Genomic DNA, 15,604 nt, shown 5'->3' with positions numbered 1-15,604 from the left:
GCAGCAGCGGAGGAAGCACGTGCCTGGGGCGGCACATGCTAAGGGGCGGCATTCCGTCCTATCTTGGGGCAGCACAGTCCTACAGTGGACAACACCTCCAGAATGGCTTGGGGACCAGTGAGGGTGCTCTGCTGACCCTGCTGGCTCAGTCCATCAGAAAAGTGACAAACCAGTTATTTGGACTAACTTAAATGCTTTAGGCACTTGTACAGCATTTGGGCCTGCAGCTACTGAAGTCAATGGGAAAACTTCATTGACATCCATAGAAGCAAAATCGAGCTTCTTGTTTACAATAACTTCCAAATGCAAATTGGACCAAGGTCCACAATTAAAATTCCTTCAGCGCAGGACTCTCCCCTCCACCCCAATCCATCCATCCTCTCCAGCTTGCTCACCTGGAAAAGCCTGAAGGAATGGACAGCTTTGCAAGATGACCAGAAGGCCAGCTCATTCAGTCAGTCTCTGATGTATGAAGGGAGGGGAAGTGAATTCCAGAGTTGAAGATCCTTTACTGTCGTGGTGATCTGTGGTATTTGGCTACCCCAGGAACCTCACATTTGCCTGTGCAGCTTAGTCTTAAAACAGGCATAGTACAATAGCATTGCTTTCCCAGCCATTTCAGACAACTGTAGTTGCAGCTACATGTGCTTGTATTGAGAAGGCTTTGTGGGCACTTTTATGATGTATCTCCCTCTTCTTATCAAGAGGAGTGCATCATGGGAGACACAGTCTGGCCAGAGAACCTAGGCCATAAAGAAGAATGGGAGAGTAAGGATCCAAACCACAACTCCCATGAAGAAGCGTGGTGCCATTTTGAATGGAAATTTCAGTTTTCAGCAGAATTTTTTTGATATTTTGCTGAAACCCCGATATTTTCTGTTTGCGGTGGGGAGGGGGCGCTATTTTTCAACCAGCTCTAATGAAACCTATCACACACAGACCAGCAAACCCATCCGTACTCTAAGAACAGAACCTGGTATGCTAACACTGATGTGCTGGTCCTGGGAAAGTGCGACCAAAGGGAACCACCTTTGATCAGAAGACTCGTGTTGATTCTGTAGCACTTGCATCAGCCATCTGCCAAGCTGAAAAGCCTTTTCTCCCTAGTGAACTTCATTGGGGCATATACATCCTATCCCCTGTAGTGATTACAGTTAGCAAAGAGCAGATTGACTCTGGTGCTCAACAGCTCAAAGGGGGCAGTAAAGAGTACCATGCTTGCATACAATAAGGAGTCCGTGATTAAAAAGAGCTTGAATAAAAAACACACTTTCACGTGTTAATAATAATTGTTGTCTATTAATAAAGCTTCTTTAAAGGATTTGTGTTTTCTGCACAACCAGTGGAAACCATGAAACAACAAATGGCACCAGTGCTGTACCATTTCGAGCTCGTCCCTTTAAATGGCATGTTCCACATGGCCTGATTTGGAGGAGGCTGAGCTGTGCAATATGACCGTTACTTCAGCTGGTGCCAGGAATGAAACTTGAGCATAGGCTTTATGCCTTGCATTTAATATGCTGAACCTGGTCCTGGCAGGGTTTGTAATATTTTATGTGACTGGAGAACCAATTGAAGCTGCCATTAAAATTCTGGGTACAAAAGGTCATTATTCTTCCACCCTGTTCTTTGTTGTTGAACAAGCTTTGTGCTGAATGGGTGCGGGCAGGAGAGGTCTAAAGCATCAGGCTGCTAAGATTTGAATTCACTCGATTAGTATCATACGACAAGACATCTGGTTTTAAGCATATCTTTTTATTTTTTTTACCACTGTATTCAAATCTCTCTTTATTTTCCTTGCATTAGAAATCTTGGCGAGCTGATTGACAGATTTGTCGCCGATTTCAAAGCTCAAGGGCCTCCCAAGCCAAATGTGGATGAAGGGGGAGCTGTCCTGCCCAGCTGTGCTGACCTCTTTGTCTATTACAAGAAGTGCATGGTGCAGTGTTCACAGCTTAGCACTGGCGAACCCATGATAGCATTGACCACCATATTTCAGAAGTACCTCCGGGAATATGCTTGGAAAATTCTCTCTGGAAACCTGCCCAAGTAAGTTTAGTTTCTCAAATGCTAGGCCACAGTCTGGGGATACCGTGCGGGAAGAGATGTGTTGTAACAATAACTGGTTAATAAATCAACACTTGTGAATGCCAACATTGCACTTTCAAAGGAAGTGTGTAGCTGTGGTATGACTCCCTTACATAAATCCAAAGTACTATTACGTCCCATTGAGAGACAGCAGGAGGGTAAACAGAAGAGCTATTGCTGGGATTTTCAGGAGAGTCTCTGGGAGCTAGGACCTTCTCCCATTGTAATTCAGCGGGAGTCGGATACCATGCCAAGACCAATAAACACTTGAGATCTGACTTCCAGAACTGCTTGTGCACAGCTACCCCAATGGCCGATTCAGGCCCCAGTTCTCCATTGCCCTACACCTCGTGTCACATGCAAAGTGAGTGTGAAACTACCAGATAGGAAGAGTAGCATTGTACACCCACTTGACACAGTGTGAATATCAACACAAGAGGCCAAGATGTAAGGTAGTGAAGAGTCAGGCCCTTTCACATTGGGTGGTTGTATATGCAAAAGGTCTGACATACTCATCTGTGCTAATCACACATGCAAATTAGAAGCAAAGTTGTACAAGCATAGTTTTGAAAATTAGGACAATCAAGTTGATACTGATGGGATTCATATAATTAGTAATAAAGGTAATTTCTTTGTAGGGTTCTGAAGTGTCTTGATTGGAACTATTTTAGGGGGCGGGTGTACACAAACACATAATTAATTGATCTGAGCTCTGTTAAACAGGTGTCAATCCAGTGAAGTCATGGATTTACATTAATGTAAATAAGAGTGAAATTTTTCCCAGTGAATTCACTGGGAAATTGTCAATGTTAGTTACAGATAATGTACACACACAGCTATTTGGTATGTCCAGGCTGTCTCCCTTTCTAAATCTGGAAGCAGCAGAGTGAATTTCTGAAACCAGCTAAAATATTTTACATATGGTAGTGGGGTTACATTTAGAAAAGTGGAAAGATGAATTTAACGTGTGTTCTCCAGCAGACCTCAGTTGCATTCTTTGAACATATGATTTTTTGTGCTCTATTTCTTCTGTCCAAGATAAATATCACTGTCCTATTTTTTTTTTTTAAAAAGGATTTGGATTATAGAGAGTTGAAATAGGCAGGGAATTTCCTGACTCCCAACTGTTCTGATCCTTTGATTAACAGCTGTGTATCAACAAATCAGTAGAAAATACAGGAGATAATCTCTGTATGCTGTTATTTACTGTCCTTTTAGTTACCACAGTATTTGAAATGACTGCTAAACTCTGAGATACATGTTGAAATCTATTTAGGTATCAGATAATAAATAGCTTATTACCATGTTGCATAATAGCTATTGAGATCTTCCTATAGCCATTAAATGGAGTATCAGAGCAGTTGACAACCAAGGCAGGGTTAGCCATGAAATGTGTATTAAATATGGTTAAGGTCTAAGACACTGGAATGGGCTGGATTTTCCATCACTTGAAGTCACTAAATAAAAACTGATCTTTCTATAAGATTTGCTGTAGCTGAAAAAGAAGGGATGGGCTTGGTGTCGATATTATTGGGTGACATTCTTTGGCCTGTTTTATGCAGGTCAGACTAGTTTCTCCTGGCCTTAAAATCTATAAATAGTGCATTTGGTGATGTGTGTACGTGTACTAGAAAGCACAGTTGATGGTTGAGCCTCACCATTTTTCATCTTTCCTGCAGAACAACAAGCAGCAGTGGCGGACTGACCATCACCAGCCTGCTGAAAGAAAAGGAGGGCTCGGAAGTGGCTAAGTTTACTATAGAAGAACTCTGTCTCATCTGTAGCATCCTGAGCACGGCAGAGTACTGCTTGGCAACAACCCAACAGGTGAACTTCCCTCTGCAACACCTGTAATATTGTATCCCGTCCACCACATGATTATGCCATGGCAAATCAGGCAATGAAGTGCTGCTGCTTGGCCCTCAGCTGTACTAAGTAATAGCTTGTAATATTTAATTTTAAAATTAAAGGTTGCTACTCATCTAATTAAAAAAGTCAGGTTCTCTGCTGAAACTGACATAGTAATTTCTGCTGTGCATAATGCTGGGTTAATTATGGAACTAGAACGTTAATTAAAACCATATTTCAGAGACAAGAGATTGATCCAGTGAGGGCAGCAAAATCAACAGAACGGTTTTGTGACTTAAACCCTAACTGGTATCTCACTTTTGGGTAGCATTCTTTCATACTTGATACATAAACTGCTTTAATCCAATAGAAGGAGAATCATCAAAATCCCTTCTCCATTATCCCTCAAGGCCTAACTTAACCAGGAATGTGGTTAATCACCTCACTGAGTGGCAGGGCACAGTGAAAAGAGGGGACACAAATGTTTCCCTCAGGCTGCTCCACCATTGTGGTTAACTCTACATTGAACATGCTCTTGGAATGTCTTAGCTTAGTGGATGCCCTGTGTTAGCCACCATCTTGGCCAATCCACTGGGGGTTCAACCAGGGACCACCAAAGCTAAAAGCATGAGCTACTACTGCTTTAACTAAAGAACCAAGGCGCTCTAGCTGCAGCTGTAATAGACTTGTAGCCTCTGCACAAATGGGGACCTGGACCGCAAATTCATTAGTGGGTTACACACCTGGTTTAGGTGAGGTAGTACCCTAGTACATTGTCACGTTAGATTTGTGTGTGGTACTGGGCCAGAAACTCTGCTTTTACAGCCTTGAAAGTTAACTGCTTCAAGGACACACCACCATTGTGTCTAGAGCTTCTGACAGACAGGAAATCTCTATTCCGGATACTGTTACCCACTAAGCAAATCTCAGACAGGTTACAATAGTCTAGGACCATTTCCTGATTTAACAAGCTGGCTTTTGCAGGAGTTTAAGCAGCTAAGTTATCAATGTAGGTAGAAATCTGATGTCTGTCTGTTACTCATTTTGTCCCCTGACAGCTTGAAGAAAAGCTCAAAGAAAAAGTGGACGCAAGTCTCATGGAACGAATCAACCTGACAGGAGAGATGGATACTTTCAGCATGTATGTCCAGCAGAGTGTCTTTCCATAATGCTGGCAAATGTCATACTGATCTGTTCAGTGATGTAGGCCAGGGCAGTACTAGCAGAATGGCTGGTAGATGTAGGATATAAAATGGTAATGCCGTGATGCTGAAGTTGAGAAGTAGGCGTTTCCCAGGTGAAAAAGCCGTCTCTCTCCTGGCCAGCCCAAGAACGTGAGTGGAATTGACCATTGATGTAGCTGTTCCCCATCATTATGGCCAAAGGAACAAAAAGACAGAGTGGAAAGGAAATAGTGAGTTCCCATCTGGAATAACATTTGCATTTTGTCAGCTGCCCGAGATTGCTGTTACATTTCAAGAAGGAAGCTGTCCTGGTACATTCTCCTTCCTACAGTAATTTCCCAGTGTTAATCAGCAGTATTTTCATTATTATCAAACGCCATTTCATGTGGCATAAAATGATCGGCCCAAGATGCAAGATCCTGGCATTTAAGGAACATAATTGGGGGGGAAATTGTGATCATGCATTAAAATAATGTTCATCCCATGTTAATAATGATCATCACTGGCAGCTTCCATCAGAGGATCTCAAAGTTCTCTCCAACCATCTAGCCTATGAGGGAAGTAGTCTTCTTATCCCCATCTTTCTTTCAGGTGAGGAACCCAAGACACAGAGTGATTGATTGGCTTGCCCAGGGTCACACAGACAGTCCCTGGCAAAGCTAGGAACAGAACCCAGATATCCTGACTCTCTGATCTGTCACAGAACCACTGTTCCTTGAAATCCTAATTGAACAAGTGTTTAATCAAATTGTACACTCTTACTGATGCTTCTCGCCAGTCCTGGAGCTAAGATTTAGTAAAGATAACAAGCCCGTGTTGCTCTGCTGCTACCAACAAGGCTTTTTTTAGAAGCTTTTTCCTGTCTGGCTCCAGCTAAGACAATTCCCCCTCTCTTGCTGTAATGGGCAGGATGACAGACAAAATGCCCAAGCAGGATTTTCATACTCTCTAGGGCTCCTATTGCTTCTCCAGCCTGGTTTCCTTCTGATCGGAGGAAGCTCCCTTTCTCTGCACTCTCTCTCAAATCCTAACTAAGAAGAGCGAATCCCTGGCCTATGGCTGAGGTTGGAAAGACTTTCTGTGACTTGGTTGAAACACCAAAGCAAATTAGCCCGGAAGTGGGAATGTAATTTACCATTCTGCCGTGTAGTAGAATTCTCCTAATAAGGGCAGTGTGAGGGTGTGTGCTGCATTCTGCCGTGACCAGCTCTTACAAACCAGCTATTTTGCGTCGCCATTCAGTTTCCGTTGTGGTTGTCTCACTTGGCGGCTAATGAGATGAGGTTTTGGAAGTCGTTTTGACATACTGTTCACACATCTGCCATTTTGCGTGCTTTAAAGTTAGACCTTCAGGGCTGATGCGTCTCATAGCAGAGGCTTGTAAAGGCCTTTAAATCAGAGTAGCACTTTGACCGGTGTCCTGTCGGTGTAGGACATGCCTCTGAACATCATTTTGATATAGACATTTTTCTTTAAACAATAAACAAGTCCCTTCTACTGGGATCTGGTGCTTAGTTATGCCCAGGAGTAAATAAAGCCTTAAAATGTTGCTGGTAACACGCCCCGCCCACTGTTTTACTGAACATGTCATTAGGCCTAGCAGCTGATTTTTTTTCTTCTCTTTGTAATTGCATAAGAGAAGGCAAAAATCACTGGAATGCATGTAAAGAATTTGTATTAGCAATTAGCTAGGGAAGCGTTTGTCATTGTAATAGCTGTGCAGGTCATTTAGGAAATGACAGGAGTGTAACAAACAGTGTCTTCTTGAGGCAAACTTGAAGGATAAATTGAATTGTGGTCTGAACATGGAACCAAGAAACCCTTAGGGTCTCGCCCCAGCTCCACTGCTGCTTTGCTTGTGGTTCTGGGCAAGTCACTTCAGGATGGATTTCTAAAGGGCTTGTCGTGATCCTACTGAGAGGGTATCTAGTTTGAACTTCCTTGCCTCCTGGGAAAAGGCCAGGCTTGGTGTCCATGCCTGGGTGTCACCATCTGTAAAACAGGGATTATAGATGACTTTCTTCCAGGGGTGATGCGGGTTATTTGGTTAGTTTGTAAAGGGCTGCAAGCAATTCGTGGGACAGCTCATCTGCATCTCCGGATTGTTTGTACAGCACTGAGCTCAGCAAGGCCCCAGTTCCGATCAGGGATTCTGGGCACTACTGTAACATAGATGACCATGCACTCTGCATTTGGTGCTGCTCGGTAAATCAGGCACTGCAGCAATCTCATTGCTCCTGTAAACCACTCAGGCTGATTTTTAAAAGTGGATTCTTCCCCTCCCGCCCCCCAACTTGCTATCTGCTGCTCTTTACACCAGACTCTATGCCTGGTGACAAAGCCCTAGGTAGGCTACTAACATATGGAAGCCAGTCACGAGCTGTTTGCCTTCTATTAAAATGGTCATGTTTCATTTTGGTGCTAAACCACAACTATTTTCCTACATCTCGCTGACAGCAGACGTCCTGTAGAACTCAGACGTACCCAAGCAGCCCAGTTATCTCAATCCCAGCTATCTTGGTATTGCCTGAGCTTGTGTAGTTTCCTTAGGGAGCAAATCGTGTGGCGCCAACCAGATGGCAGAGAGGCACACCAGCCAAGCAGTAATGGCCACAAGTGTTTTCATTTTAGTGCAAATGCCACATCATTTATTTTAAAGACAAGAGCTGCTTCATTTCTACTATTTTTCAGGCTTGTTTTTGACAGGCTTGCCTGTTAAGGTCACTTTTTACAACCAAATTCTGTATTGGACAGGAGCAGTCTTCCTATTTAGGGCACTGCTCCTGCCTTCCTGTGCTTTTAGCTCTACTGGAGAGAGCTGACAGCTTGCATGGGCTTTCGTGTGTTGTGTGTGTGTGAAGGGACAATGTGGAGTGAATTGGTAGCTGGTTGATGGTGTCCATCTATGTCAATAATTGCATTTAAATGTCTAAAGGAAAATTGAGCTGGTAAGTTGCAGAGCAGCATCTACAGAATTTTACTTATGGTGGGGGTGGGAAAGAAAATAGAACTCAGGGTTTGTTCCGCACTCAGCGAGTTCTGGCTAGCCCAGCATCGTTTGCAAGGCAAATAGCAAAACATGATCATGGAGAATTAAGAGGTCATTCATGAAAGGCTTGAGGCTTGTACTGAGGTTAAAATCTGTTTATTTAGTGGGAGGGTGATTTGCCTTGTATACCACCTAGCGAAAGCCTGAGGTAAAGGCACTGCTGGGCCACACGTCCGTAGAGATGATCCGAGATATAGAAGATGAACATACAATGTTCTTTTACTGTTGTTTTAGGTTAAGCAGCCTCTTCAGGCCCATGATTTTTAAGTCCAAACTTTAGTGTAATGGGATCAAATATGGCTCTAAGTAATATTAGTAATTTTTTTTTTAAGTCATGGTTTAGCATGTCCTATAATTCTGGAGAAACGAGAACAATGGACTGGTGCAATTCTAGACATGCTATAAATGCCCCATCTGCCGTCACCCCGGAAAAAGGAAGACATTAAGAACTCATGCACAGTCTTAGCTGCATTATTTAAAAGCTTTATTGTAAGGTTCCGTGGTTAATATGTGAACAACAAAACATCAAGTGGAAGCCATCCCAATGCTGCATAGTTAGAACTGCGTATTGGAAATGAAATTTTAATTTTAAAAAGACCGGATGAAGTTTTGAAATAGAATCACAAACAGACTTCAAGGGTGAGCTCTGCTGGATGATTTAGTCATTGGGAATGATCCATGTACATAGGTACTGGAACTAGGAGAGCTGGGGTGCTACCGCACCCCTTGGCTTGAAGTGGTTTCCCTCATATACAGGGTTTTCAGTTTGGGTCAATCACTCTCAGCACCCGCACTATACAAATTGTTCCAGCAGTGCTGCCCATGTAAGTGATCTGGCACATTACTGGGATCCCATTCCCCCTCTGTATGTCCAGGCATGGTGAAAGGCGGTCTCTGTCTAGATTGTATCACATCTGCTAGCTCCCCTCTAAATGGCATGCAAAATTTCCTGGGTTCTGAGAAGTAAAAATTCTAGCCGTGTATCTCTTCACAATTCAGTACAAATGTCACCTATGTTTTTTCTCCTTTAACCTTCAGAGAAGTCAGTTTTGGCACTGGGTTACTGAGTACTATCGTAATGCCTGTACTTGATTTTTTCAGCGTGATCTCAAACAGCATACAGCTGTTAGTGCAGGACTTGGACGCAGCCTGTGACCCGGCCCTTACCGCTATGAGCAAGGTAGGTTTTTAAAAGGGGTAGCCTTAAGTCATGCTTTGCAGCTGTTGCTCAGTGACACTATTCAGTTTCACTCGGGATGTTTTCTTTGCCCCGTTCTGAGAGTAACTGTGTGGTGCCAGCTTGGTTTTTAAAGCTGCCACCACTTTATAGCTCAAGTCGTGCTTTGGTGTGACTCCGGTAAGAGCTTCCGTTTTCTCACAGCTAAATAAGCCACATGAGCAATAGAACGCTGTCAGTGAATGTTCATCCCTGTCCTTCCTTTTAGCTCTCAGTGTTCATGGGAATCTTTGAGACTGGGAGAAATTTGATTAGCTCTAAATGCCCTATGCACTTTGTGTCTCACTTTCCTCTCCACACCCTCTGTCCGGGAGCTTTACCAAGCTGGCCTGTGAGCTGTCCGTCTGGAGGTACCCAAAGGGCAGTATGAGGCTGGGTTGTGCCCTGTCGCTTCTCTGATGCTCCCAGTGACATGTGGCATTGTGACTAGAGAGGCCAGAAGCGCAACCTTTCTTTGAGTCACCAGCTCTTTTGGGTTTTGTGGCAGTTGCATTGTTCTCTTTCGCTCATCAGCCGAAACGTAGAGCGGTGTTTGTCTTGCCAGGGTGTTGTGAAAAGCCCAGGTTGATTTAGGCAGAGGTGAGGACGATGAAAGTAGATTGACCTATGGGTTGGGTTTCTCTCAATTAGAAATATTAAGCAGAGGTCTCCATTTTGTAGCATCGACTTACTTCCTAACTGCCATGAGTTTTAATAGCATTCCGGTTCGTGATGTGTTCCAGCTGCAACTACCCTCACCCCCAGTTAGAGTGTGAATTGGAATGCAGCTGCTAACAGAATTTGTATATGTCCCAAGTGGAAAGAGAATTTTTCCAGGAAAATAACACTATGTGGGGGAGGGGATTAGCACTTCAGGTGTTGCTTATGTGCCCTGTCAGTCCCTTAGATGCTCCTACCGGCCTAAGACAGGATGTCCGAATCCCTGAGCATGGGTTGTTTATACCGTAGCAAAACCGCAGGACTGGGAAAGCAGCAGCTGGTCGGCCATTTATTTTTGTCTTTGGAACACCAGCAAAATGAAATCCATGTGATGGGAATGATCGGCTATAAACAAGCTAAGCACTGCAAAACTTGCTAAGTAAATACTTGTCATTTGCACACCCATTCCTCCATTTGCAGCAGGCAGGCAGTTGCTTGAATGCAAGTTTTACTGGAATTTTGAAAGAGCTGGATTTGATGTAAGAGATTTTTTTTTATTTTATTTTTTTTACTTTCTCAAGACCTATTTATTACCTCTCTAGCTGAATAACAAAGACATTAACATTTGGAAGAGTAAAATTTCATTCTGTTTTGGAGGGATGAAGGATGTGCCTCTGAATCCACTCTTATTTTCCTATAATATGAATACATGTCTGTTCCAGAGCCATTGCTCTTCCTTATTTCAGATCTTTTATTGTAGATAAACCCTCAGAAATCTGCGAGGCAGACTATTCTGGGTTCTGAAACATGGCTGTTTTCTTGGGAAATAATTTATTAGCAATAGAAGCGAATTATGAAATACCCAAGCATCTAAGCATATCTTGGCTTCATTATTCATAGAGATATTTCACACAGAAAATAAATAATGTGAATATCCATTTCAGACAGAAATGGTCCTGGTTTTTCTCTTATCGTGAGTATTTTGGGCAAATCTTAAGTGAAGATAGGACTCCACCTTCCAAAATGTGTATGTAGCTTTTGGGTTTCATCTTTGCTTCTAAGTAGATAGTTACTTTTAATAACTGCTCCCATAGCTATTGTGGGACACCACTTACGTTTTATGATGATTTCTCCTAGCCCTTCAATTTTAGAGGTGGTATTTATAATTATAGTTGGAATGCTCTAAGTATATGTGGTGCTGCAGAAAGGCATAAGGACAGCACTATCCAAGAGCTTAATCTGACTTGGATAAAAAGGGTACACTGGACTAACAGTTAAAGAGCAAGAATGTGTGTAGACACCAATGGGAGACAGTCAGCTTTGGGAGAGTTCATGAAAGAAGTGGGTTTGAAGGAGGAGAGGGACGTTGTTGGATTTGGAAGGCTCTTCGGGTACAGAGGTAGCATGAAAAGATGTAAAGAGAGTGAGAAAGAGATGAAAGGAGTTCGGGGACAGCCTTAGGAGTACAAGGAACATATGGGGCTGGGTGGTATGGAGAGATTTATTGCATCAACCAGAAACAGTATGTGATGGTAGGTACCTTAGATCAGTTAGACAAGGTGTCTCTGCCCCTTATGGCATCATTGTGAAAGCCAAAAAGTAGATGGAAAACCGTCTTGAAAGTGAGGATAAGAAACTTTACTTGGATACAGAAAATAAGAGACTCAGTGAAAGGCTTCAAATAGGGAGTGACCTGTGTGAGGAGTTGGAGAGACTCTTTGCCCAAGGGTATGTGCATGTGTCTGTATTGAATGTGCACCAAACACTCATAATACACATCTGCCAGCAGAAAAGTTGCATACAGCAGAAAAGCTGTGATTTGTAGTGCTGACATAACTCACAAAGCTGAACATTTCTCAGTGAAAGGAACAAAACTTGCAAAATAAACACTATTGCAATGAAGTGACCACATTGCTGTAACATGAACTCCCTTCATCTGAACATTTGTTATAAATTTATATAATAAAAAGCAAGGACTTCTGCAGCTCGAGTTACATAGCAACCCCCCCCGAGTTTTGCTGGTCGGTTTTTTGAGGATCCTTTCAGAACCCCTTCGCACAGTATGCTTTTATCCATACAATTCTCAGTTGCTCATTCTTTATTCTCACATTGTCACATTTTCTCTCTCTCTCACACACATGAGTTGAGACCTTATATTTTTGGTTGTTTATGTACAATACCGGTCAAAAACTATCTGGGGATATCCCAAGACAAACACACATGGAAAAAACACTTGAGTCCTGAAGAGTAAATTTTAAATGACAGGAGAAAAGTTACCCTTTACCAGAAAAATTGGGTTCATATTACTTTGGATGACTTTTCAGTATGTGTCTCAGTGTTCCTTTTGTTGTAGCTACTGTTGTCCTATTGAAAAATGCACACACGCAGCTAATTTGAATTTTACATTTTGATAAGATTGTTTATCAGAATTGCTTTAGAAATGAAACCCAGCAAAACAAATTGGCTACAGCGGGCGGGGGGAAGAGTTGCACCATCGTCTAAGCAATACTCTTATGCTGATTCTAGATGTGCTCTGTATACCCTGACCATGCGTTAATTTAAAATGACCATCGGTGGGGAAGATGTGGTGCTGGGAATGTGTGAAAGTGTGGCAAGGAAACCATTACGAGGTGTGTTTCTTCAGATGTGGTGGTTGCTGTGAGCAGCTGAAGAGCAGTTGGACTAGTCTGAACAATCCCTCCAATGGGAGGTTTGCAGAGTAAGAGTTACAAGCTACTGAACAGACAGTGAGAAGAACGTCCCTCTTGCCTGCTTGAGTGCACGTGTTTCTCTTCCGTTTTTTTTAACTGACAAAGGCTTCGTATGGGACGTATGTAGACTCTGCCACTCGACACTGAAGATCTGGCTGCTCTAACCCACTAAGTCACCTGTGCCACTCATCATTTGCATGGAGTTGAATCTGGAAAGTCATATGGAACAAAGCATCTGTAATAAGTTAAAAATAGCAGGGGAGCAATACATGCAGATCTGGGGCTTAGGCAAGCAAGTTTGAAGGTAGGTCCTATGCAAACGCATCCCTCAAAGGAAACAAAAATAGTTGTATCTTTCTTCCCCCCCAAACTACGTCCAGTTTTCCATCCTGATTTTCTGTTGTTCCATCTTAATGGCTTCCTTGAATGGTAGGGCCGCAGTGCTAACCTGGCACTATGATGCAACATGGAATCATGAGTGCTTACCATTACTCATTAATGTGCATGTATGGTAAGAGCACTAAGCAGCACCTCTTTGGACAGTCTTGCTCCTCAGGGGAAATTGCTATGACCAAAGATGTCTTTCCAGGGGCCTCAAGACCTCAGCTGTTCACATCCTTTCAGAAGGTTTCTGCTGTTTGTTTTGTATGTTTTGAACATTGTCAAAGCAGTCAAACGTCTTACTAAAGACAGCTACTTCAACTGAAGCTCTAGGAAAATGAGAAGGGGGGTGGAGTCATTATTCTTTTGCTATTGTATAGTTTTATGTATGCATTTTGGATGAGCTGAAGTCTTGCATTCTAGCCTTCCACACCAGTAACATTATGAGGTTTGCTGTCAGCTGAGCTCTTGTGGAATGTTTCTGAGTTGCACTGGTTTGTTTGTTTTTTAATCTTTTTTCCATCTAGCTGTCCTCAGCCTAACCCGTGTTAATACTCCTACTTCGATACAGGCATCAGGCCTTTTTCCGATCTTGCAGTCAATTTCTTAAAGGCCCAGAATCAGGATTTATGGGAGCTGTTGAAAAGAAACTTTCAAACAGGCTGGAGTGTCCCCATAACTTACACCAAAAGCTGTTTATCCCTGTGCTCTACCCATGTACATGTGCAGACCCTTCCACAACCCATAAGCATTGGTACATATTCCTACCTCAACTCTGTATTTTGATACATTAGGGCCATTCTAGCTCTTCTTTCTTCATGTCTTCTCTATTGTTCACAGGCCCTATGGTTCTTAGACAACAAGTAACTAATTTGATGAGAAAATAGGTCTTAGTTTCTCTGCCAGGGGTTTGGTCCTCAGTCGGCTGACACAGAGGGCCACCTGGTTAAAGAATTATGGTGACTTTTTCCTGGAGACTTTCTGCAGAGCTTTGTAAAGGCTGGATTGGTAAAAGCCAGTGCTCACTTCAACACTCTACACTGCTGTGTATTTTTACATTGTCTAAAGCCTAATGAATTAAGAGGTCTTTTTTTTTCCCCCCCCCTCCTGCAGATGCAGTGGCAGAATGTGGAGCATGTTGGCGACCAGAGTCCTTATGTCACATCCGTTATTCTTCATATTAAGCAGAATGTTCCCATCATCCGTGACAATCTAGCCTCCACAAGAAAATACTTCACTCAGTTCTGTATTAAATTTGCCAAGTAAGTCACTGCCTGTCCTGGCGTTCTCTGGTAATTCTGATTGTCGCTAGCCTGGTTATGTACCTGCCTTTTAGTACATTATATCAGTAGCTTTTGACATATAGGTCAAAAGCTTCCCAAGTCTAGGGGAATGGGGTCACCTGCAGCTGTCCATGAGATTGCGAGGTGATTCCATTCCTTGTCTTGAGTGTCCCGCTGAAGCAAATTTACACAGTCGTCTGCATTGGTTCCTTCTCACATGCCCGGACCAGCTGGTAAACTATTTGAATGATGGCTGGAGCACCGCTTTCGAAGTGCAGAGGTTTCTGGGGTGAGCCTCTGCAAAAGACCAGTTTTGAGTGTCTGTATGTGGAGTCCCAGTGCAGGAGAGGTTGACAATCAGCATTTGGTGGATATTTAAAAGAACACTTCAGCTTCGTTATGGGAATCTCTTTTCCTTGGTATAAACCTGTGCCGGCTCCCAACTCTCATGACAATTCTTCTCCTTCTAATAACACATTTTTTAAACAGCCAGCAGGCTGCGAAGCTGCATTTAACTAGAAGTAAATTCATAGTGCACAATCCTATCCTAGAGCTGCTTATTTGTGCAAAGACAGTGATCAATACAGACTGGAAATGTACCTCAAGTATGTGGAGCCATTGTGATGATCTGCTTCCTGGCCTGTCAGTGCTAGACAGGTTAATAGTGATTGGGGGATGCAGAGAATAAGGAGTTCGGGGCCCAGCTCCCACTGATTTTCACTGCAGTCGAGTGCCCACCTCTCTTAGATCCCCTTTAAAATCCCCGCTTCTAAGTCTTATTTAGAGCCTTTTAGTGCCCTGTTTCTTAGAGCCAAATTACCTTTGAAGGGATTATGGGCAATTTCTTTTAAACCCCCTTTTGTTCGTCTGAGACCAATCAAACACTGCAGGCCTATGACCCAGGAAAAATCTGTTAAAGGCCATGGTAGAGACAGCTACTGGCTGTCGAGTTCTGCATGGCCAGCCCAGCAGAAGACATGAGTGGGAAACACTGCACATGCCATACCTAAACTTTTAGAAATACCTAAACTTTTCATTCAGTTCTAATAAGCTAATCGCTCCAAAGTAAATCGTACAGACTTGCAGTTACGGTGTGGCTCTTAGAATCAGAGCTTCGGTTTCTAGTTCAGCAGAAAAGGAGGTAATGGGGTGTCTTGAGAGCCATTAGCTTCTTCAACAGGGCG

At 43.0% G+C, this 15,604-nt stretch overlaps 1 protein-coding gene across 3 annotated transcripts in view; it reads left to right on the top strand.

The window, feature by feature from the left end:
• The window catches only part of VPS53 (VPS53 subunit of GARP complex), a 109,730-nt gene that overhangs the window by 63,040 nt on the left and 31,086 nt on the right, over positions 1-15,604 (top strand). For all 3 annotated transcript variants that reach the window (XM_044993371.1, XR_006574312.1, XR_006574311.1), the window contains 5 exons: positions 1,807-2,049; positions 3,768-3,915; positions 4,995-5,077; positions 9,271-9,349; positions 14,251-14,399. In XM_044993371.1, coding sequence (XP_044849306.1) covers positions 1,807-2,049; positions 3,768-3,915; positions 4,995-5,077; positions 9,271-9,349; positions 14,251-14,399 — 702 coding nt within the window. The remainder of the gene's footprint in view (positions 1-1,806; positions 2,050-3,767; positions 3,916-4,994; positions 5,078-9,270; positions 9,350-14,250; positions 14,400-15,604) is intronic.

The sequence above is a fragment of the Mauremys mutica genome, chromosome 19, assembly GCF_020497125.1.
Source record: "Mauremys mutica isolate MM-2020 ecotype Southern chromosome 19, ASM2049712v1, whole genome shotgun sequence".
Lineage (NCBI taxonomy): Eukaryota > Metazoa > Chordata > Testudines > Geoemydidae > Mauremys > Mauremys mutica.
This window is presented reverse-complemented; position numbering and strand designations above follow the sequence as displayed.